This window comes from Varroa destructor, unplaced genomic scaffold (assembly GCF_002443255.2).
Source record: "Varroa destructor unplaced genomic scaffold, Vdes_3.0 BEIS01000004.1, whole genome shotgun sequence".
Taxonomy (NCBI): Eukaryota; Metazoa; Arthropoda; class Arachnida; order Mesostigmata; family Varroidae; genus Varroa; species Varroa destructor.
Window position 1 is genome coordinate 45765469 of NW_019211457.1, and position 25031 is coordinate 45790499.

Genomic DNA, 25031 nt, shown 5'->3' on the forward strand with positions numbered 1-25031 from the left:
CATTTATAGCCCTCCCAGCAACAACGAACTTTCTATGTGTTTGTGTCTAAACCAGTAACAACTAAAACCACAAAAAAGGGTTCAGATGCCTTAATTTTCTTCATATAACATAAAAAATATACTTTTGCGTATTCGTATAGAAAGTATAAATTAAAGGGTAATATATTACTCGCGGCTGCAATCTTATCAAATTCGTAAATGTGCATCCCTCGATTTTCTGGGAATTCATTAAGAAGATACGATATTAAAAGAAGCTTGCTTAAACTAGGAACTCCTTTTCGAAAATGATTATTCTCAGAAGGCTAACAAGATCAATTTTTAACTATATAAGTAACTGGAAAAGTAAACATTCTATAAAATATATGAAACCTTTCCAAGGTTATCCCCATAAGGACCTCTTATCAAAAAACAACATAATTATTTTTGCGCCTAATATTCACCACGATAAGGTTCTTAGATATTTTCAGTTCAAATTAAAAGGTTATGACAAAACTCTGTAAAGTATCCTATTCACCTCTGCTTTACTGGAAAGCGGCCTTTTCCCAGGCCGTCAAAAAAGCTGAAAGATCAAGTAGACGTTATGCAAAAAAAAAGTTGTTCAGCAGTTATTCGACGTTATTTCTTTTATATATATATATACGTATGTAAGACATCGAATAGTGAGAAATATGTCGTCATTAGCACGACCCGTCAGGCTGAAACGACTTCATAAACGAGGAACTGCACAAATATACAGATCATTCATCCACAACCAATAGAAGGATCACAAAAAAAATTTATGCAATATACTAAATTTTGATTTGTCTTTGAAAAAAAGCAAATTATTAGAAAATCATTTTTTATATGTGCTGTTTCTTTCTCATAACATCCATAAATGTAATGATTTTTGTATCTATTCGTGCCAATTCCCGCCGATGCCACCAGCAAAAAGAATGCGCTACTAGTGAGAATATAACAAAATATATTTATTATAGGTTTATTTATTTGTATGCTTTGTGTATAATAAAATACACGGAGTGTTCGGGACAAGTCGAAACAAAATTGATTTGGCTAGTCTATAAGCTTCACCTAGATAAAGAGAGATATTTGGGTGAAATATTTTGAAGCAACTATAAGGACAATCCTCACAAGCGAATTAATTTACTTTGATCTGCTATTTACTTCGATCACGGCTTCAATTCGGGGCTTAAACCACTTGCATATCAATTTAGAAAGCCACAAGGAAACCTAATAATGACTAACGATTTATACTTTCAATAAAGGCTTATTTGGCGCGAGGGCGTTCAACAATGGCTTATCCGCTCATATTCCGAGCACGACCCTCCTGCCTTCTCTCTGATGCAACGATTTTATTCCGGAAAAAAACGGCTTTCTTGCGGTACGAAGGTATGTCCCAATTTATCCCGAACACCCAATATATATATATATATATATATATGTATATATATATATATATTTGTATTTGGTTCATATTGGCAAGAATATTTTCTATCATCAACATGTTGGTGTTGTTGTGTGTAGTTGAAAACGACAAATAAGTATAAAAACAACATGCAGAACCGACAGACATTGTATATAGCCTTCAGGTTGGCTACTCTGCGTGTATTCACTTAGCCTACTTAGCCTAAAAACTTCGTCACTTCAAAGTTAAACTTCAAATTGCGTGTTTATCTATCCGTGTAATGATGATCACCGCCCGTATAATGCAGCCTTAGCGCCTGTGCTAACGGAACGAAGTGCGCCTATCTCCGGATTCGAACCTATACCACTATGCGTCCCTAACACTAGCAGGTAGATACATTACCCACGAAGGCATTATGGTGCGTTTCGTCCAATTTCCTTTAAGTCACGTCAGTATTTATTTGCGATTTATTATGCGGCTTGATCATGTTTAGCAATTTAGCGGCATTTTTTCCGTAATCTATACAACCCTGTCCATTATCTACTGGTTGAGGTGTAGCCATTTCTTCCGTTTGATTTTTATGAAGACATAAAATATCAATATGCAGTGTATATAATACTTTATTATACAATAATTGTAAAAGCTTTTAAATATTAATACGATATAGAAAATCAGTCTGTGACCAATTTTCTCGTCATAGCGCATTTAGTACGACGTCACATGGTTAGATCTACCAGCCCCCTCTGTAGCACTTACTTGGACGGAGTGAGTCTGGCTTATGGGCGAACCGGGTTTTTCTTGATGCATTTGTGAGCAAGCATTATTCTCATTTTATTTGTTTGTCTTTCACTCTTATGCCTGCTTTTTGAAATGACCCAGTTTATTTTAAAACACACAACATGATAATATCTGCACTTTTTGTCTAAAGACGTGTAACCGATTTGTACGACCAAATTCGTAGTTCGTTCAGATTCTAAGCGAGATCAATTGCGAATCGGAGACTATACAACGAGTAATGGGGCAATACTTTGCTTCTCTTTCCTTATTATCCCGTAGGGTTCACAGGGCTTTGAAACCTTAAAGTTCTAGACGCGATGAACACTATGAAACTGTCGAACGAGTCCGTTTTTCCAATGGATAAACGCCTTATCGATATCAGCAAATGTTTTTAATGCATAATGGTTCAAAGTCACTTAAAATGTGTAAAAGCACCATCGACGCAGTACCGATACAGTGAAATATTTGAAACCAGTTTTCCCCGTATTACAGCGGAGAAGGCGAGAGCACCGTTTGATAATTTCGCTGCTTTGAATTGATGAGTCATGAAGAGTTCAGGGCTAACCAGCTGTTTACTGAGATCAGGAAGTGTTATTCGTCTGTGGCCTGTTTACGATTTAAGAGATTAATTGCCATCGGCCGTAATCAATCATACCACCGAAAATCTGTGCTCAGATATTCTATTGGAGCCACCGAAAATCTTATTTTAAATGAGTGTTCAATACGAGACGAAATATTTACCTCTGTTCTTCGTACATGTCGCGTGTATATAGGCGACGCTATGAAGGGAATCCGTGGTACCAATTATTGATTGAGGGGCCCATTTATTTGACCACCGTTTCTCTACTAACGAACTGTCTCACTTAACATTTCTATCACCGGTACCCTGTTCACCGCTATCCTGACCACATCGTATCATGGATACCGCGAAGTAATTAGGGCCCTATAACAAGTCACTTCTTTACATTCTTCAACCACTCTTAAGCGTCCTTCTCTAACGTCAAGTATCATTTCCACTTTGCTCCCAATTAATTATAATAATGTTTATCAATTAGTATTTTGTGCTGTTTTTAAGAACACTTTTTATGGCAAACACACGAATCAAGACGTATTCCGCCGAACATCTTTCCAAACATGAATGCCCCTCCTGAGTTGCGGAGCATTTGTATTAATGACTTGGTGGAGTGTAGTTATTGCAGTACGCGTGGTTATGGTGGCCACTATTATAATTAGATAGACCAACTCGATTATCGTTGTGAGTGGCGTCGTTGTTCATATTTGCATAGAAATGTTCATCTATATAATCAACAATATTACTGTCATTGATAACGAGAACATTAGAACTATTATTACTACTAACAACGTCGTGATCATTGCCGTTATCACTGTCCTGCATAATTTCATGCATCGTCTCACTATGATTGTCGTTATCTGTGCTTACATTATCCATACTGGTATTAGCAACACTAGTAGGATTTGTGTCGTTCGTGTTATTATTGCAATCGTTTGCGGATGTGACCTCAGCAACCTTCGGTTTCTTCACGCGGGTTTTTTGTCGCCGAAGCTCGAGTCCTTCGGCCATCATAAGGAGCATTTGGTAGTTTTTCCTGCCGCGCACGTGCACAATGTACTCCTCGTTATCGGAAGGATTGCCTGCCTCGCTCTCAGTGGTGTCCCTACGGCTCGAGTCAACAGCCGGTCTGATCCGATTAGAGGAACTCGGTTTAGTCCTCCGAGCACGGAGAAGGTTCGTCTTGCCAGTACCGGCTCTACCTTCCTTGCTGCCGCTGCTGGCGGTGGTGGTAGGTTCTTGGGCCTTTTTTTCAAGCTGTTTGCGCGCATCGCGCACGGGACAGGTGACGATTTTTACTCTGATAAAACTCACGCCAAGGACGGTATTGCAGGGTGAGCAGAGAACTCCTACGAGGGTGGTCGAACGACGATTCATGCCGCCTGAACAACTATTTCTGCATTTGAACTTCACTCGGATAATATCGTTCTTTGTTTGGGGAGGTAGTGACACACGAAGCACGTGGCGTTCACCACCCGCACTTGTCGACCCAGATGGCATCCTAAGATATTCGGCGTTATCGCTATCACCGGCTCGAATAAGAAACTCCGCTAGAGCAGCAAAACAAGAAAGAGACAACAGATAATAATCACTTTAGGGTAACACTCGTTAGATGTATAGGTAACTGAAAAAGGATACAAGGTTTCGATATTTATAAAAGGACTATATGTTGTTTAAACCTATGAAACTTGATCTTCCGTGTTTTTCCGAACCTGTTACATATTGTTTGTTCAAGTGTTTTACAGCTGAAGGATGCAAGCAATACCTAGCTTTTATTTCTGTGTCTACCTTAGACTCGTGTGGCGAGCCATCCGTGGCTAACGCCATGTTTCAGGCATCTCGAAGTACTCATCACCTTAGGAAAAGAGAAGACCCCAAGAAAACTTATCTTTGAAAACGTCAAAATTCAGTTAGTCTTCCAGAGCCTTACTGATCTGCCGCACCGCCCTAAACTTATGTAAGCATGTGCATGAGAACGTGCTTCTAGTAAGTTACTTAGCGAAAATTATTATTATAGAGTAGAATAACTTTAAATCCATAGACACATCTATACCGATTCAGTTATATTTAATAGTTACACCGCATACAAATAACTAAGCTAGCAATAACAATAACAGCACTCATAGCATGAACAATAGCAAAAAACAGCGGTGTTTAGTGTGTGAAAATACTGCTTTTCCGCTTTCATATACAATGAAATCACAGGGTAACCTTACTGCGAATAAATTTATATTCTTTCGTGTCCCTACATAACAGACAATGTATAAATTGCAACGTTTTCAGCGTTCATTAATTTACTCATGCTTGCAAGTAATGTATTCCTGCAAACGGAAGTTTCAATTTTTATTAATCTTCGCATCGTTATGTCGAAACTGAAAACGTTTACATAATATTTACAGTTGATTAATTAACAATATTTGCATTTCTAAGAGTTGTTCTTCTTCCACTTGTCCTTTTTTCAAATGTGTGAGATGTTCAAATAAGCCCGACTGATCACCCGTTGTACTTTTTGTCGGCCTCGCCCCTTTGCGTAGACCAGATCTGTTTTCTTTAAAAACAATGAGAGGATGATCTTTCAAGTCCAATATCTTTCTCCTTCTTCAGGAGCAGAAACCAAGAAAACTCCTTACCTCTTTACTCTGTATAAATCGAAGATTATACCTAACATGTACATCAAAACAATATAAGAGACGTATATTTCGAATGTAGAGAGCTGTCAGTTAACTTACTGTAAGAAACGGATGAAACTGTTGATATAGTCAGGAAATGCCTAATAGCCAAAAACGCGATACTTGCCATCTAGAACGGTACTATTTGTTTTTAGACGAAATCAAATGGAACAGTTTGATTAAATCGATTATTGGAACTCACGATCGTTTAGCTTGCTTTTCTGAGCCATTGTGCGGTGATAAGGACATGTTTCGACGTTTTCTGAGCGGTAGGCCTGTTCATCAAAGACGAAGTAAAGGTAGATTCTCAATCCTGGTGGTAATTGACCCGACAACACCACCTGAAGCGGCACGAGTTCCTCATTTTTGCAATGGAGACGGCCATCTTCAGCTCCGTAGACGTAATTAGATTCTCGCCTGGCTGCAGCTACCTCCCCGGATGGAGCATTGGCCACTTGTAGCTTTATGGATAAATGAAACATATGTAGAACCCAAGAGAAAAACGATGGAAGTTTATGTTACATGCAATTGCTATCTAATCAGATTCGATGTATTAGCTTTCACACATATGATCATTTGGTAGATTTTGTCTTTCTTTTTCATTGAGTTGAAACATTCTTTCAAGGTAGTGATTATTATTTCCTCCTATACTAGACTCGCAGTGTATTCTTTACAAATAGCACATTACTAATCATTGTTAGTATCGAGCTTCTTTTATGCGTGGACAGGAGCGCGCGTTTAACGCAAGTGACAAGCAAAGAGGAAAACGACAGAGGAATCTATCTTCCTTTGACTTTTGTGTTCACCTTGAAGCTGAAAAAGCCTGGCCGATCGACCAGATCAATTCCGTTGACGAAATTCGGATCGAAGCTAGGCGCAAGTTGCTCGTTTTCACAGAGCCTAGAGGATCGTGCGTTTCGACAATTCCCCAGATCATGGTTAGTCGTTATTGGCGGCAGCTCAACCAATCCTAATTGCTGGGACGAACAGTCCATAAAAGGTCCTTCGTTTTGTTGAGCAACGCTTTCTGAAAAAAAGACATGAAAAACATGCAAAGGCCCATATAAGAAGCTCGTAGACGCAATGCTAATTCCCCTCCCGATGCATGATTAGTTAAGTAATGTATTATATAAACCGCTTTTTCATTGGCATGAATAACATCGCTCTCTGAGGCGCTTTCTAAGTTTCGTTAATGAATCGAATAACGTCCATCCATTGTTGACGTATCGCCTTATTTCAGCATTCAACGATCTTGTCGCTTTTTACAACAGACAGCGACATTTCTCGATAAGGATCAATCAGTATTAGATTCGGTCGGCGTCTACATAACGATCGGGTAGAAGACCAGGCCTTATCATAGCCAATCTGTCCAGTTCCCGGTTTGCACTAGCCACTTAAGCAACCTACTGGAGAGCCACACTCAACAACTCCATGGACCTGTCGCTAGATGTGCAACCCGATCATGATGGAGCCATTTTGAATGCTATTGCGCAATTAGGTAAGACGATTTTTTTAGGGCTTAGACATGGAGCGGCTGATGTATTGAAACTGTTCATATAATTCGTCGTTTCCTGCGATCATATATGCTTTGACAGCTCATGGTCACATGGTATAAGTGACTGCGCATTCGTTCCAACCATGCCGAACCCATCGTGCTACCATTTTTCGGAAAACGTCTCTCCATATATTCGAAGACGCCGCTTGCTTTGGCTACCATCTAGCCAATTAGCATTATTATGGGTCCATTCTTGTTACTTCCCACCGTGTAGGCGCATGTCCAAGCATAACGTAAGCAAGTTTGCATATCCTGAATATGCTTTTTTTTTTTTTAATGTTCGTAGTGTATCACACCTGTCTTAACTTGTAGGACAATGGGGGTTGGACAGCCTGGAGAAACCGCTTATTTACGTAGAACAATGTCTGTAGACGCACATATATATACATTTTATTACTATTCATTTCATATTCATCAGCTTGAATCGACATTCAATACAGGGAGTGCTATGCGCCATCGAACGTGGGTATATACACTTAAGCAAGTCTACGTTTTACCCTAAAAAAATGATACGTTCTATATACCGAAGCGAACCACTACACAGAATATGTGAGTTGTTATGATGTAATAACGGGCAAAATGTAACGTTTGATTCAAATCGGCTTGATATGTTTGAAATAGAGATTTGTATTCCAGAAAAGTAAATAGTAAAAGTCATGATTATTTGTCCCGGGCTTCTAACTTCGCCTAGTGCTGGTTCAAACACACAGCTTTGAGATACGATATTGTTTTCATGATCAACTTTTTTTTCGTACCTATTTTATATAAATTTTTTGCCCGACTCAACAATGCGACTAACCAACATCACTGTTAGCGCTTCACGATGGCAAGCCACGAGGTGTTTTCGAACGGAAGGACCAAATGTTAAGTAAGAAGTAGACGAGCTCAGAAGAATTCGACCACTGATGAACCGTAACAACATTTTCATTATACGAATCCTATTTGACGCACTGAACTTTCTAGAAGTGTCTGTTCAGATGGTCCAATTTGTATGCAATTTCCTTTTTCGTACTTCGTTTGGATCATTGTCGCGATAATTTTGGTGAGATCGAAACCGATCAAGAGCCGAGGAGGTGGTATAGTTTTTACATATTTTCTCAGCGGGCCCTCTTGTAACCCTTTCCACAAATAGAGCCATCCGCATTCATCATCATAATAATAACAAAAAGTTTTTTTTTGGCATAAACTAATCGCTCGTCCTATAGACAATTTACATCGATGGCTGAAACGAGTGATCCCAATATCCGAGTTCATAACTACTTTACCCGAATAATACCAGCTCTAGTGACGTTTCTTCCAAACAGTGTTATTTTGATGCCGTAGTTTGTTATACCGTTATTTATTTTGAGTAGTAACGTTATCAATCTTGCTGTAGCCTGCTTGGGCACATTTTCCACGAATTCCAATGCAAACTGGGTTGACGCGCGATCTCCTGCGACAAGCGACACCAACAGCAAGCAGTCATCAAGTCGACCATTTTAAATTATTCTGTAACTAAATAGCCCGTTTAAATGTGAATGGTCAGACAGTCTGGTCTACGAATGCACCTTTATCAGAGGCTTCATATGCAATACTAACTACAATATCTTCCGTGATCCAGACGGCCAAAGCCCGACAGCGCTGGAGCTCTTTGACTTCAATGGGCGCCCTTTCATCAGGCGTTACGGGATGATCTTGCACAGCCCTTGTGACGAGTATGGCGTAAGTGGCTTACTTACTGCGTAAGTGGAAATTTAGGGAATATAAAATTTGCTCTATCGCAGCTCATCACCAAGCCGTAACACGCGTTGCCTTATATCGTATACATGTTTTTGTCTACTAGGAAATGTAGGATGAAAAAATCTGGAAAGGATATTATTAATGCGTAAATAGTCGTGTTGCTTGGTTGTATTCTTTTCACTAAGTATCCTCTATTATCAAGTGCGTAACCTCTAAGGACGTTCTCGACCTGCGGCCACTTCTAAACCAATCCGAGCCAGAAATAACGCCTTTGCATCGTTGTCGAGCGGTATCGGTGCGCGTGCCCGAGCATGAGCCTCGACGCATTCGTTTCACTGCCCTGTGAGAGAGATACTTGCTTTTTCTACGTAGATAAACGTCGCCGCCGTCTACTTGGCGGCTAGAGTTTATGAAGATAAGACGCGCACCTTCCATCCATGATCGAAGACCAGAATTAAACCATCGCGTCAAGAGCCAATCATCTCGGCTGCCGCAACCACTGTTGCAAACCCCATTATGGCGTCTACGGGTAGACCCCACAACGGGATGAGTCAGCACCATTAAATCACGAATAATCGAGGAATGCAGGCAACACGCGTGCGCTCTACAAGGTCGTTCGAGTTTGGAAAGCCACTTTCACTGCCACTCGTTTGCCGCGATGAGGCACTGATTAAAGTAGGTTTTGGTAAGGTATTGTTTACGAGATGCGTATATGTTGATGATTTCGGCCGTATGTAGAAGATAAAATTAGCACAAACACCATTGTAGCTATGCATTTGCTGTTTGTATGATTAGTTAAGTGCGTTGTAACGCGGACACTAGATGTTTATTGACCATTGTACTTACTTCACTTAGGATCATATGTGTGGCGAGTTATTCACTATTGACTATCAAGCTAAATTAGCGGCTTTTTCGACGCTCCAAAAGAGATTACGCCCTCAAAACAAAACTTCACTACGATCATTCTTGCGTAGTACCAGAAAATTGCACTGCTTAAGTTCGCTGCTAATCTTAAGGGTTTCAGTTATTGAATCTTGTAACTTCGGTGTAAACGTACAGCCTGTAGTGTTCGGCATGCGCCGCCTGATATAATTTTGCAATCGTGCAGCTTTTCCTTCAGTAAAACTAATGCATATTCAAAAGCTACTAAACAACCGCTGCCTTTAACAACACCGATTTAACTTTAGTGAATTCAACAATCATATTTAGGTGCGTAGGCTGGGAGGTGCTAAGAGGCGTAGCTAGGCATCGTGAGTACGAAGCTAAAAATCCACTCCAGTCACTGTAAAGAAGTTATCTCAACTATCTGTGCAATTGAAAAGTCTTAGGAAAGATAAAATTACTTGTGAGTAACATGAAAAATCACAGTAATAAATGCGAAATTATGATAGAATCTCATAAGATACCAAAATGGATGTGCTCGTGTTACTTCGGTGTGTGGCTGCTAACGAGAAAATGTCTTTTTGAAATATTGGCCTAAACCTCTTTATTACTACTTTTTTTACCTAGTATAGACAAAATAATTTAACCGAAGAAGCTTAGAATATTTTCAAAAAAATAACATTGCTAAGGACACATACTCATAATTATATAGGCCCATATAGTCGGTGTGATAAAATCTCTACGACAGATCGCAATGAACTATTTCGTAAGATCGTTTTCTCGATTCAACTGCAGCGCACTTAATCCTAATTCTTTTCAGTAGGCCTGAAGAGAGCTTGAAGAGCCGCATCTGAACGTGTTTTTGTCACAACACTCCACGTGGGCTATGTCTGCACCTTTGCGCCACCCTCAAAGCAGTAGCGGTACATTGCCAAAATGTTCTGAATTTTTTTTTCGAAGGAAATCGTCTCCATACGGTACTATACTTGCTATTTATGATACATTTACGCCACGGTACGTATCCGAGTTTAACGAAACGTTAACCAATACAAATTTCACAAAGAAATGATCAGGAGCAAATGAGTTCTCCTCAACCGACTACGCATAGCCAAAGCAATACACTTGGCGACGACTATCGATTAACCAAGCTAATCTCGAGCGCCTGTCCATTTACACTCTGTGGCACCCAAAAAAATATTTGAACAATTTACGAGTCAAGCACGGGTGCATCCCTGAGACATTATTATAATGATAAATTACTGACTCTACGGTACGGCGAAGTCACCCACGTCAATGCATATACATTACTTGTTTCTTATATATACGGTTATATACTTCACGAAGTTGGATGGCGCCCAGTCCTCGCACACCCTTGTCGTCCTGGCTCAGTTAAAACATCAGAACAGCAAAACGTCAAACGCGCCTACCCTACACTTACCAGCATCGAAATCTGGGCAACTGTGCTACCATATCGGCTCAGTTCATTGATTCCGCTGCGCTCTATTGGGGCCTGATGATGGAAATCTGCCTACCAGCGAATGGGTGGCCCTTAGCTGTTGCATGGGCACCAGCGACAGGCTGGCAGCAAGCGAAGATAAGCAAAGTTTTCTCTCCTCTTTTGCCGCTCTGACGCTCGACGAGAAACTTGGAAGACTCCGCCTTTTTCATATGGATAGATAACATTGCTCAGTATAGTCATGTGCCCGCTTGTCCGTTCCCTATGGTGGCGACAGCACGGAGATGTCATGGAGACGATCGACCCTCATCAACAACTGGCGGGGTTACGACGGCGTTCGTCCGGGCAGGTTTGGCGGATAGGTGGTTTCAAACGGCTGCGCCAAGCGCTATCGCTGCCTGCTGTTCCTGCACCAACTACCGGCGTGAACAAAGCATTCACTTCTGCCTCCTGTTTGCTGTCAACGTTGGGAAACTTCGAAGGCCACGCACAGGCCAGTATAGTTGCATTTGAATAGCAGATTCGGAGTTCATTTAAACTGACAGAGAGGAATAGTTGAATGGAAAAGATTTTTACACGGAAAAATCACGTAGTCCTTATCAAATGTATAGTGTCAAATGGATTACAAACGATCCTGTTAGAATGGCTACGATGTAGTATCTGCGGTCATAGAAACAGGGTGAATATGGCAAAAAGGGAAACCGAACAAGCTCTTTTAGTAACGTTATGTATATACAATAAGTAGAATGCACGTCTAGTAGTGAAAATAAAGAAAGTTGTTGTTATTGATGATATATAAAAGGTAGGGTTGGGCGATATATACAACAACTTATATCTAACCTCGGAATATACCGGGTTCGCGCGGTTTGACGGCTAACATTTGAAACACCCTAACTTGGCGCAGTTGATTAGTATGCAGTCTTTGTTTGTGATAACGGTTGAATCAATCGAGGCATATATAGATACTTTTTTCACTACTTACCCCTTAAATAGGGCAACTCGATTTGATTCCAATCAGAGTATGTTCCATTGTTCGCGCTACGTTCCATGGAACAGGACTAAGGACCCGTCGAAGTCTTTTATCACCGCTGACGATGTATAGGTCAGACGCACACACACTCACTTCAGTCACTCGAATTAGACTCGATCGAACAGTTCCAGCTCGATTCACCACTAACAACTCACAGTAATGTTAACCGCAGCATTAGTCAACTGCTGAATCTTCTTTTCAATTACCTTATTCAGTGTGACGAGTTGGTCTGTTTGGCTAACGATCACCTCAGCAAATGTTGTCAACTGCAAAACAAGGCACACGTATCAAAAGTATTGACCAGCAATAAGAACAAGCTCAATACAATCAAATTTTCATTCATCAACAACCACGGCGGCAACAACATCCGCAGCAATAACAACGTCTTCAGCGCGTTTTCAAGGTTTCATCTGGGGCAGGTTCGGACATGAAGTGGGGTTGTTCGGGCAGAAGGTTCTTCGCCTACAAGGGCACCGTACAGCAGCCGTGTGAGCATACAGATGAACAAACGTCTTCTATTAGAGGCTACTGCTGGCGACTCAATTTGCCCGCCCTGGGGGTTCGCTGCTGGCGCTGACCCAGCGGAAAGAGCAGCTCCGTTGTGGAAAGGGCAACAGCCGCCAATGGATCGGGTATACAGACGGCGAACAGCCGATGTACTGCTGGTGTTACTGCCATTTCTGTTCATGTTGTCTTTGGCGTTATTGTTGTTGCTAGTCTTACGACTAGTCTTCTTGTTGCTCCTAGCCCCCGCTCTCGTAAGGCTTGAAACGATGTGAGCAAATGGATAAGAATTAAAGGGAAACGTAGCCAGCGCCGGTGTTATCCAGTAGACGCGGCCAGCGCGCATGCGTCGTATCTACATGGCTGAAAGCGTAAACTGGGATCGGAGGGGCAGAACTGCATTTGGTTAGCGTAGACACGCATTTGTTAACGGGATACCGTTAGAGTACGTATGGCCTATACCGACAACGTTGTTTTGCCCTTTACACTAAGCTATTAGAAATACGTAGACGTCTGTGCCGGTGATGGCTGAGCCGTCGAAAGACCAACTCGCCTCTCTGTAGAATGCATATGGCGATAAACTTTTCTAATGGAAAATACGTCATTCATAGTAAACTCGACCGATTTGAATTAATAGGAGTATTCATAGACCTCGCTATGAAAACTACGTATGAAGTGTCGAGTTCAATCGACTCTTAAATATCCTCCGCTGCTATGTGTCACTCGACCTCTAGTAGTAATATTGATTGACAACGTACGATTATCTTGAAGAGGATCACAGATTCATTCCTGATAATTTTTCTTAATGATAGAAACTAATTCATTAATTCAATTAGTTTTCATGTGACGAAACAAACTTTGTCAAAGACGATTAGGCCATTTAATAGAGCTTTACCGGAAACCTACTTTACGGTTCATTTTTACGTGAACTGTCAGATTTGTATTTGGATTGTGAAAGAAACTCTTGATCCATATCACTATTCCATTTGATTTAAGCACTGAATCTGTCATAGATAATCAGTTTGAGCGTTTTCGGGCATAACAGCCGGTAGATTCAACGTTAATCATTTCTTACGCGTACTCCTGTCAAAAAATTAGAGCCGGGAGCTGTGAGGCATTCTAGGCCAACATTCGACCTAGAAAAAGATTTCGAGCCTCTATTAAACCCTCTACCGAGGTCATCGTAATTGAGCTCCGCTTAGACCAGCATGATAATTTAAAAGGCTTTTATTAGACAGCATTCGCTTATTATCTATATTATACATGACTATTTATCACAAATCGATGAGCTACATTCGCCAATCTTCATACTCAAATTAACAAAATATGTACACAGTATCCTGTTAACATCAAATCACGCTCTGTTTTGTTGGTACGTTACACTCATATGGGTCTACTGTGCAGTTGTCATCCAGAAGCCTTTACTTCTTAGCAGAGAGTTCATGGAATTTTTTCGCAGTACCTAAGACCTGCCCGGGCTCGTTCTCTTAAGATAAAGACCACCCCTATATCATGAGTTTACAGGCCTGCTGGGGTTGCAAGCAGACCTCAACCTTACAGGTACAGGTTAACTGTAACAATACGGCGCTCGGCAATCAGCTACACTCAAGAAAAATGACGTATAGGAATGCATCGAATACACAATGAGCGCATACATGGGCCGAAAGGCTGATGTTGTATACATGATCGGGCACGTAAGAGACATGAGACTACTTACGGCATATATATGCTTGAAATACTGCATAACGGAATAAGGCTAACGTGTCCGCCTGATACTTCACGCAATCGCGTCGAATGTTTAGCGGGAGCTTTTCGTTGTTGCGAGTCCAGTGAAATCTGTCAGTTCTATCGAAGTGCTTGAAACAGCGATCTTCTGGAGCGTGTACTATTGTGGCACCGGCAAGCGATGCTTTATAGTTTGGGTTTCGTCGCCTTTCTGCTTGACAAACTTGGGACCTTTTGCTCCTTGAAAAACCTTTGGATGCCCTGAAGTGTCAATCGTTTGTTGCTTAAAAAATGACGACCAGTTCGACCAAAATTGGTCACTATTCTTTAATTTTTTTTTTTTTTTTTTTATAAATAACTATTCCCGATCATAGAGCCTGTTTGAGAACTCAGATATCACAAATTAGATCAGCGAATTAATTTCTATTGAAAATCGACATCCAATACTCCGGAGAGCGTGTTGAACTAAAATACGTTTTTGTCTGGGCTTGTTTTTTAGGCACGTCGCAACACTCGTGTATTCATATGAGACCGAACGGCGTCACAGTATACGGTAAACAAGCTTTTGAACTGATGGTTCAAAGGCTTTCATTGAGCTTTTGCGACAGATAGAAAACAATGATAGTCATGTAATAGATACAATCTATTTTTTGATGTAGTGAAAAACGCCGTATGTGATAGAGTTTTTCGCATCAATTTGCTGAATCTGCATAAGACATTTAGAAAGCGTCACATTGCGACGTATTACATTAACATCGCCATGCCCTTAATGAGGAGACAATCGTGATATTGCACGACCGAAACCATACTGTCCCTCTAAGGCTATGGCTTTAAGGTCGTTATATGTATGTTAGAAGCCATGCACTGAAAGGTAGCTGATGTCGCAAACGAATCAATAGAAAGCGGCGACGGCTTCCAAGCAAGCATATCGAAGACCGTAATAGTATGTTCCGGCTTTTGGAGCTAATGTTTTTGAGTTAATGTTGGGAGATGCAAGCAAAGTGGCAAACATTTCTAAGTTATCTTTAAACTGTACACGTCTTAAACGAGAACATGCCTTAAGCAATATGCTTATTACTGCAGGGACGCGTAATAGCCCTTTTCAAAGGCACGAATGCTGAATTTCGGTGCAACAGGGCTACACAAGCATTCGCAGTTAAACAACGCTACCACACTTACGATAGCCGCGCAAATACCAAACATCTGGAATAAGCATAACTGAGCGTACACAGAAGCAGCGGGTACGACAAGTTACCAGATGGATAAACTGCAAGCTACCTAAAATATAGTATTTTTTGAATCCACATCAGTAATTTCGCAGTAGAACATGGTTTTAGTTGACAAAATTTAGTTATAACGTCCGCATACTAGAAAAAAGAACGTTTTATTTTGGAACTGAAAACCCCAAATTTCACATCACGTGCATGCATGCTTCAAACAACATCAATTGTATAATACGTGTAGCCAAAACCGCTTACGAGGAGCTAATCAGTACTCTATTATTGTTACGTTGAGATCGTTTTGTGCTCTTCATCCCATACAAGATAATTACAGTCATGTACATGGATGTATAATATTTGAATGTCGTGTCTCGCTTTGCGTCAAATAAATTTACGCTGCATAAATGTTAGATATCGAAAACAAGGCTCTCTAAACTTTGCTGTAGGGATGTCAACTAAAAATTAGCTAAGGGAACTCGTAGTACATTCATGTGCTTGCTTTTAACAGCTTTAGAAAACATACTATTAAAAGAAAATTGTTGAGGAGATTAGGAATGTGTAGAGCATCATATATGGGAATTTTGCCAACTGCGACATAGAAAGAAAAGCAATGGATTTCTTAAAATCTCTCTAAAGTCGATCATCACGAAGTAACATGGTGATGCTTTTTTTTATTAGAAAAACAGCCCACAAAACAGTTGAACCATTCTTTCAACGGAAGTCAAGCGCATCGATATACTTTAACACGTATCCTCTAACAAGGTACTAAATTGTTAATGTTGTCATTCCGCATCAAATTGATTGTTGAAGTAAATTCGTTATTTCACTTATTTGCTACCAATGGTTAGAATATGGGAAAACGAATTGACATGAGATGATGAAGCCAGCCTTACGGTGGTGTCACTTAATCCTGTATATTTTTATAAAGCAAGATCTCTTTATGTATCTCAGATCGTATGAAGCGTCAGTTGTTCCTAATTTGCCACTCTGTACCCACAGGTGGCCCCTTTTGCAAGAAATACTTCAGCTGTATAGCGCGAAAACAGCGCTTCGTAAAACAAGTATCACGCTGACAAAAGGCTGTTCGAGGTGCTCCAGTAATTTCAATTGCTAGGAAGTACCAAGCTCGAAATTATATTTAGGATCTTAACCGTACATAGTAATTCGAAAAAAAGACGCGTGTCTTTACAGTGTATCACATCGTAGGCAGTTGTAGCTCGTAAAAGTCGAAGCTTTTCTTAAGTGGACCTAATCTCTTAACTTCATTGACCTTCGTATTGGATGTGAAAACTGGTTACGTACCTAATCACAAAATTTGGGATTGCTTTTTAAATCGGTTTTGGCAATACACTTTGTTCATTCCACATGAACGGCATAATCCACAATTGGTTTAGCTGGATCGGCATGTGACTGGCTTTAAAAAATCCGTCACAAACTTGTACCGACGTTTACCGTGCTACGCGGACAACTTTAAAGAATTTATGACCTAATTAGCAGACGCTCAACTTTTAGTATTTCCTTAATTATTAATGAATTCCTTATTAATGAATCACCGTACGTTTCGAGGTTTAAGTCGCCTTGAATGAACTCTTGATGGTGGATACACTCAATCTCGATATAATTTTTCGCGATACCTTCAACTGCGGGTAATTAGTTTTAAAAATATGAAAACGATCGATTTATATATTAATAAACAGGTCGTATTGAACTCTGGTTGCAACTTTCGTAGTGGAGACGTCAGTTGATATCAGCCAATGAGCTCCAAACCATTTGTCCGACACAGGGTGATATGTTGACCCACTGGATTATGGGTAAGCGGTGACATCCTTTTTGTTGGCTAGGGCACTCGAAGGACAATTAGGCCACCTCAAAATGTAGCTGGAAGCGTTAAGTACTGTACTCGACAAAAAAGTAAACAAACACTCATGACCATATTAGCCGGAATGTCTCGGCAGTTGAAGGTTTTCGAGAACACCTTTCACGGTTACTACCGTTTTTTGTGCCAGTACAACTTCCGCTACTTAAGTTGAGCGTAGCATATAATTGAGTTGCACACAAGTTGTGGACTTGACCATATCTCGCCATGGATTGGCTGTATTCTTTCTCTTCTTTCCTCTTCCGTTAAAACCGCCCATTAGTAACTATTTGGATTTATCCTAATATTATCGAAAACCAGAAATCACTGCGGATCCAGCACGAGCTAGTGGAATCCTTTTGTCCAACTTAAGTAAAGCATTTGTGAAGTCAAGTATATTTTTGTGACCTTACTTTCAAAGAGGTCCTTGGGTTCCAGAGTTATTATAATTATACGACGCGATGCTGTGCCCAAGTGATAAATGTCGACCTGAAGCTTTAATTCCTTTAGAGTATTTAAACATTGTTATGCTGTTTCCAGACAAAAGAGCTGCTCTCTTAATCTGTTTAATCTGACAAAGCGCCGAAACAAAATGACGAAGACAGCAAAACGATTCTCTTGGGAACATATATGTCCGTATGCAGTATGTATTCATAAATATTTTGATGATGAGGATGATACTCAACGAAAGAAAGTAGGTGTAAAACGACGCTATTGACAAACCCAACTATAGCCTTGTACGGTCTCCGTTTAGGAGCAGAGTCTTCCTACTTTGGGTGTAACGCAATGATAGATGTATGAAAGGACAAAGTAAAATGATAGTGTGTGACGAAAGGTAGCAAACGGGAGCCCAACTCAGCATGCTGAACCCCATCCTCGTGTACGTAGTCACAAAGGCAACAATAACAGCAGGAGCAAAAATTACAATAAATTCAATATCAGCAACATCCCCGGCATTTTTCCGCACCTGCATATATCGAACAAGAGGGTGCTGACTTCAAGATTGGTTGCGACGAACTAATTAATTCAATTAAGAGCTCCGACTTACAACAGCTGACACTATCGAACACCTTTAATTTATAAAAAGCGTCAACATTCGATAGCTTATTGTCAGACTAAAAAAGAAAAATAAACAGTAGATAACAGCAATAAGAGATAAAAATTGTCTATACGTAAGTATTCTATATTTGAAAACTGAGCGGACTACTCCGCCATAGATATCATCGGCGCAAATCTGCTACTGTGCCCATGCGCTCAATGATCAGCTTTTTTGTATATCTTTACAGCATATGCAGCCCATATCATATAGGAACAGGCCGCCAGTCAGGGGCTAAACGATTTATCGATCTGCCAAAACTCTTTATGTATTGCTTAGAGATGAGAAATAGATATAGAATACTATACGTTTATTGCTACATCAATAATTAGTCCGCTATAATATTTATTCCAAATTAAATACTCATCAGAGATACTCATCTGTTAATTGACAAACATTTCAAGGGTCGTTTGCCGCTTAGAGCTCAGTGACACCTGCTCTATAGACAAAACTAATTTCGGGCATTTCTCTGGTTGCGTATCATGACCGCTGTTTTTAATAGAACCTCTAAAGCACGATTATTGTAACTAAATTCACTATACGTGGAACGCTTGTTCCTACCATCGCTACGTAGAACTGTTAACCTATAGATGTGATTACAGCTGTTATAATTTGAAAAATTTATTACGCGATAAGACCTATAATAAAACAAATAAAGGATAAAATAAGATCTTTTTTAATTTTTAGTTCAAATAGCGCTTTTTTCGAATGAATGAGAACCGATTTTGCTCGTTCTCATAAAGGCGGCCATTGGCACTTATTATTATCGGGTGGTACTGCCGCACTTTCTTCTAGGCATACATACAACTATTTTTACCACCTATTTCACGTACACTATCTAATTTAATAATTAAGAAGTCATGTAACTTTAAAGGAGCTTTGTTAACTGTTTGTACCTAGGCACATATAGTTCTGTTTTGCTAACCGATTTTTTTACAGGGTTTAGTGCTTACACGGACCAAGCAAATGTTTTATGTCGCCTCGAAGTAGGTCGGGTTAAGGGTACTTGAGTTGGGATCTAGAGCCCAAATCTCGTACCTATATCAGGTATATTTTTTCATTTTCTTTACTTCAATTGATTAGAAACACTTGGACTGACACTGCGGCGAGGTGGGTAGGACTCTGAACCTATAATTATGATTCGCCCTCGAGCTAGAGCTCAGTGATTCTTCGGGTGATTAGAGTTCTCAATATCCGCTTACAATCGGAGTATCGACAATCCTTCTTTTATCTGTAATTCATTTCAACTGAAACTTTCGGGAGCAGCGACGATTGGTTTTAGTGGGGATATCGCTGCCAATAGGTTTAGAAAAGTTAACAAAGTTAACTAGCTAGGTAACGGTGTATGTACTATTCCTACAGACACCTGATTGATCAATTATGAGAGTTAATTGGAATATATGTATATATATCATTTGCTTACACGACCTTCAGCTAACGTGCAGGTACAAAAATTCAAGACCTGCAAAGAGGCGAACGCCTTCTCACTGCCAAACGTCATTATTAATTAACGCACCCAACGACTGATCGCAAAGATGATGCTACCCGTGCTGCTGGAAGCTGAAATGTGTGTACTAGTTTGTCACCCTCATGTAGTCAACCAAACTTGGAGCCAAAGAATCTGCACTAGTACCCTTACTAATATCTCGACAGCTGCAGAAGTGTCCTGGGTTTATATCTGCTATTTTTACTTGCAATCGATCGAGATGTGGGGAAATCGTGAGTGAAGCAGTCGATATTTCAAAGAAAGCCAAAATCTTTTCTAGCCAGTAGAAGGTTCGCTTTTCTAGGTTACAGGAGATGCTTTCAAGCTATAGCACCAATGTTGCACTAAGGTAGGCACATCCGAAAAAGCTTATAGCTCGATGTATCGAAAAAATATGTGGAGCAGTCCCTTACAGATAATTCCAAAGGGCTAAATTCAGTCAGATCAAGTTCTACTTGAGAAATCTTTTTAGGTTGCTTTGTTCAGGTTGGCAATAACAAACCTATGGCTTACTTGCCCCTCTAAATGAAAGGCGCAATCTTTGCGCCTAAACATATTTAAGGCGTAAGAGTATTTATTTAAAACTTTCTATATGTCTGAATTACTGCTTCTCTCTGAGTACATAAAAGACATACATCTAGACATAAAACACGAAATACTAACAGTACACTCGTATGAAGCTGGAGATACGCTAGCGCGGATAGATTATATAGTTTATTTATTAAAGTCAAATACTGAGATGGCGAGAATTGTAGCGCAGAAGTTTACCCGGCGACACTTTTTGCTTGGTGCATGGTTTTTTCCAATACGAAACAGGAAACGCTCGCAGAGTCATATTCAAGGACAATAGTGGTAATGTTTGAAACAAAGGTTTTTCAGTTTATTTACTGCATAATTTTCTTTAACACAATTGACTATGTGTTTCTTGTTGTTCCATAAGGCCTGCGCTTCTCACCTATTTAAAATGACAGAAATAAAAATATATCGGAATTTTCTTAATATTGACGGTGGTATTACCAAGCTATCAATCGCCGCCTGATTTCTTTAGGATACGTCTCCGAAACAGAGATTGAAGATTTCCGTTAATAACAAAGAACACATATTTCCTATCAAAATACCAAAAATAAGTATTTTTTAGAAAACATATACGATCATGTCAATCAATTCAGGAAGCTCTAATGTACTTTGTGGATCTACTTCGGATTGACTAAATGTGTCACGGGACATAAGCGAAGTCCTTAAAAGGTTCCAATAATCACAAAGACTAACAAATCTGAACTCAGTATGTTGCGTTTCCAGTTATGAGCCTCGCATTTTCACTGTTTCTAGTTTAAGAGGTCAGAAAAATTTTGTTCACGGGCACCATATAGTTCACTGCTAAATATATGCCACGGTCGTGTGGTCGCAATTTAAGACTGAATATCAACTTTGTGCTTATATAAGTAGAATGAGTTTGAGGCTTTAGAAGATCTCATATATGTACACGAGGGTCGCTGATTCAATCCTCGCCAACAAGGGACTTTACAGGAAATGTAAGTAGTTAAGTTATATGAGTAACTTTCTTTGTTCGCACGGGTTTTATATTATATACATAATTCATCCAAAGCTATTATTGCCCCATTTATTATTGCGAATGTTGTTATACATAAGATTTTCAAATCGATTACGTAATGTACAATACGGCACATTAGTCCTGTATTATATAATCGTTAATTGTACAACCATGAATCATATTCATTGATAAATGCGAATAGATTCAATAGGCAACCGTGCTTACTATGAATGTGATGACTACTTTGGTCGTTTGACAAATTAAGTACTCATTAACAAAACAGTGGCTTATCAGGAACAATACATTTTTAATCTGAAACAAAAGATACTTGAAGTGCTTTTTGTTTAAAATCATAGGGCTGAGTTGACGATTCAGATCCGTTCCGAATCTTAATCTTTCAATCAATTGTGGACAACAGCATCCTTGTACTCAAGTCTGAAATCTGTTTTAATAGCTCCAGGTTGGAAGGAAGAAACTCAACATTCAACAACAGCGTAGGGTTCGGCTAAATGTAACCAGCCATGATAGATATATTTATATTAGTTTATAATTTTGTAAACCATGTTAAAAACTACACCGCTATATAAGTACAGCCAGTTTACGGCTGCCTGAGGTCACTTTTTTTCTCCCAACTCTTTAGGTGTAGTATTTTGCGAATTTCGTTGAAGCACGGCAAAGTCGTTTCTTGAAACACTAATGTCCTGTTTCTGCAAAAACGGACGAATTTTGCAAATGAATAAGTTTACCCCGATGATACAACAAGATACAAACACGGAGCGGGATATGACTTCACCAGCAAGCGATATTATTTCCCTATTTATCTCTAAAAAGCAAAACTTAAAACGGAAATGCGGTGGTTCTTATTATTATACTGTCTACAAGGAAGATCACCATAAGTCAGTTGTTCGGTAGATAGCTGGTTATTTCATTTATTTAGGTCCTTTTTAACCTATTTCTGGTCACAGAACACGCCTCTTGGTAATACTTTAATTTAGCTGAAACGATAGAAGTCGACTGCCGCGATATCTAAAAGGCGCGGTACATATATATATATATATGTATATACAGAATCCTATGTTTGTTAGGCAAAGCCAACGAAAAGCCAGCAAACATATAGACTTCTAGAGTTGCAATATACATGTCTGTGTTACTGCTTATTGCAACGAGTTATTGGCTATCGAATATTTGGTATTATTGCTGGTTAGTATAGAAATGTAAAGTCTGTATTGCGTAAAAGAATACAATCGTGGTACAGTTGGTGCGGAGCTGGCAAAGTTTCATCGAAATTGAGTGGAAGCTGTGAAACAATGGGGGCCTTGAGGCATGCAGACTTATGCAGTGGTAATAGTTGCGGTTCAGCACTCGAAAACTTTTGCTCTTGCATCAGCCTTGAAATTTTCTATTTCAGATTCGTTTCGGCATCAGTTTAGCTAGAGTAAGAATATAGTTCAGTATATAACAAATGGTGTTGTTGAGTGTTTCCTTCGTTTTATGTTATACGTTGAATCTACGTAACTAGTGAGCACACTGTTCAACCCGAGCTGCGGAGTCGCCATAGCGTTAGAAAACAGTACAATTTTCGCAATTTGCTACAACAAACGCAAAAGTCTTTCAATAAGTTTTTCACCATTATTAGTAAAAGCCAGCGTGGAAGGCAATGCGTCCAGATATATTTTATTCTAGAGAGTTCTGTTTAACAAACGTATAACATTTTACTATTATAAATGCGCTTATTGTTTGGGCTAACCAGCAACTTAATTACATTCTCCGTATATATTTAGTTCCGAGTAAAGTTGAAACCGTAATTGATGCCATAGGTAACAGCTCCTTTATTCGAACTCACTAAGATGTTATACGTTGGTTACTACAAAAAAACTCCTAAACCGAGTCGGGATGTACGGCTATTAAATGCATCCCTGAGTCGTTAGCTAATGACCAACTTGTTTTAATCTTTGTTTTCCTTACAGTAATTTCCGCTTGCATGTCTGCTAAATGTCGCTAACTGAAAACGTATGCTTCACTTGTATCGACTTATGCATTTTAATGACCTTGAGCTTTCGACATTATACCATTTAGGCGAAATATTATACACTTACCGCTAATTATTAGGTAGTCCCGAACCAAGGCTCAGCAATACGGGTACTCAGGGTTTTGTGCGTGAGAGTCCTACAGTACCTAGCGAATACCATAGGAGTTTAATCTTGTCTTATTTGTATTATGCGTTAACACTCAACCTGTTTGCAAAAAAAATATATATATACATAGGTAATCTATTTATAGTGGGCCTAATAAAAATAGGGGTGGATAGAACCTGTCCGAGCAATAAAAGTGTTTACCTGCCAACGGCTGTTTGTCTGCGTGCATGTTAATCAGTCCCTATAAAAAAAAAAGCTACGTTTGAAGAGAGCGTTTCTTGAAGTAAGAGGCGTACCGCGCTATGCCTGGTCTGGCGAATTCTAAGAAATCCTATTGAGTTCTTTGTATAATGTTCGAAACACACATGCTTTATGAAATAGTTGTTCAACGACAAACAAAACTGTTTTAAAAATAACTCAACACTTAAATAATATAATCATTTTTTTTTGTAAATCGTTTACAGGTATATACATCTGCCTCGAGGGAGGATATCTAATAGCGAAATTTGCATACAAAAATAAAATTATATATGTTGCTGTATTAACAAAAATTCATGCTAATTTCAAAACTAATTGCAATGTATGTTACGTTATTAATAAATACCAAAAATTCTGCTAGTGAATGATGGTGAGTTCATAGCAATTGGCTTCCAAAGCCAACCAATTCGACAAAGAACGCATATTTCTCTATAACAAAGGTTTTTTCTATAACACGGTGTCTATGAAAAAGTAGAGATCGACATATGGCCTTATAAAAAGTGTGCATATATAATGTAATAGCGTTTGCGCAAGTCCAAAAAAAGTGCCGAAACATTTTTTAGGGGTCGCTAACACTGATAATTAACTAACAAAAACGGATCTCTGTTATTTGAGAAAGCTAAAATGAATGTCATCCGTCAAAAATAAATCCCGATGTTAGGTAACAGATGGCGTAGGCTAGTCCTTTAATTGGCCACCTCTGATCGAGGGGCCGTACAGTTTTTAAAATAAGTCTCCTTAAGCTAGCATACACTGCACCGCGAGGAGTCCACTTTCTATTTGACACATTTATGAACATATGAATCAGTTTCTACTGTGAAATAATGGCAATTATGGGCTATGCCACAGCGATAGGTCATGCATAAAGTAGCAGTGCACATTTGAAATATTACGTCTACTACGTTCTAGCTCATATACACCAAAGAGGGTCCCCATTATCGGAAACGCAGGCATCACTAACAAGGATACGTATGTGAGACACTGGTAGAGAATATTTTGTATCTGCTGTATACTAGTACTGCGACTGAGGGCCATAAGCAAACTTAACTGCATGATAATAAAAGACTTCCTTGAGTAACGTATACTTTCAGTAACACACATTTGAACTTCTCATAATTTGAAGTGCGTTGACGTTCTCC

At 39.5% G+C, this 25031-nt stretch overlaps 2 protein-coding genes across 14 annotated transcripts; one reads left to right on the forward strand and one right to left on the reverse strand.

Annotated features, from left to right (window-relative positions):
• Positions 1–1998: 1998 nt before the first annotated feature.
• Positions 1999–12821, reverse strand: LOC111249663 (cellular tumor antigen p53-like). 9 transcript variants are annotated; one of them, XM_086988155.1, is made up of 5 exons: positions 9122–9509; positions 8308–8406; positions 6226–6446; positions 5622–5880; positions 1999–4300 (listed from the first exon to the last, which is right to left on the reverse strand). In XM_086988155.1, the coding sequence occupies exons 1-5, from the start codon at positions 9252–9254 to the stop codon at positions 3348–3350; spliced, it is 1665 nt and encodes a 554-aa protein (XP_086844281.1). In that variant the 5' UTR covers positions 9255–9509; the 3' UTR covers positions 1999–3347. The 9 variants fall into 9 exon arrangements, with proteins under 9 accessions (XP_086844281.1, XP_022659564.1, XP_022659562.1 ...); XM_022803829.2 differs by lacking the exon at positions 9122–9509 and adding an exon at positions 8553–8692; XM_022803827.2 differs by lacking the exons at positions 8308–8406; positions 9122–9509 and adding an exon at positions 12014–12821.
• On the forward strand, positions 9766–24257 carry LOC147756273 (uncharacterized). Of its 5 annotated transcripts, none has more exons than XR_015327157.1 (4): positions 9766–9902; positions 10399–11524; positions 14790–14843; positions 16510–19120. XR_015327157.1 is itself a non-coding variant. In XM_086988164.1 (4 exons), the coding sequence occupies exons 2-4, from the start codon at positions 10462–10464 to the stop codon at positions 16581–16583; spliced, it is 165 nt and encodes a 54-aa protein (XP_086844290.1). In that variant the 5' UTR covers positions 9910–10038; positions 10399–10461; the 3' UTR covers positions 16584–19120. The 5 variants fall into 5 exon arrangements, 2 of the variants coding, with proteins under 2 accessions (XP_086844290.1, XP_086844289.1); XR_015327155.1 differs by lacking the exons at positions 9766–9902; positions 16510–19120 and adding exons at positions 9910–10038; positions 24099–24257; XR_015327158.1 differs by lacking the exons at positions 9766–9902; positions 16510–19120 and adding exons at positions 9910–10038; positions 24099–24257 and having other exon boundaries at positions 10399–10498.
• The last annotated feature ends 774 nt before the right edge of the window (positions 24258–25031 follow it).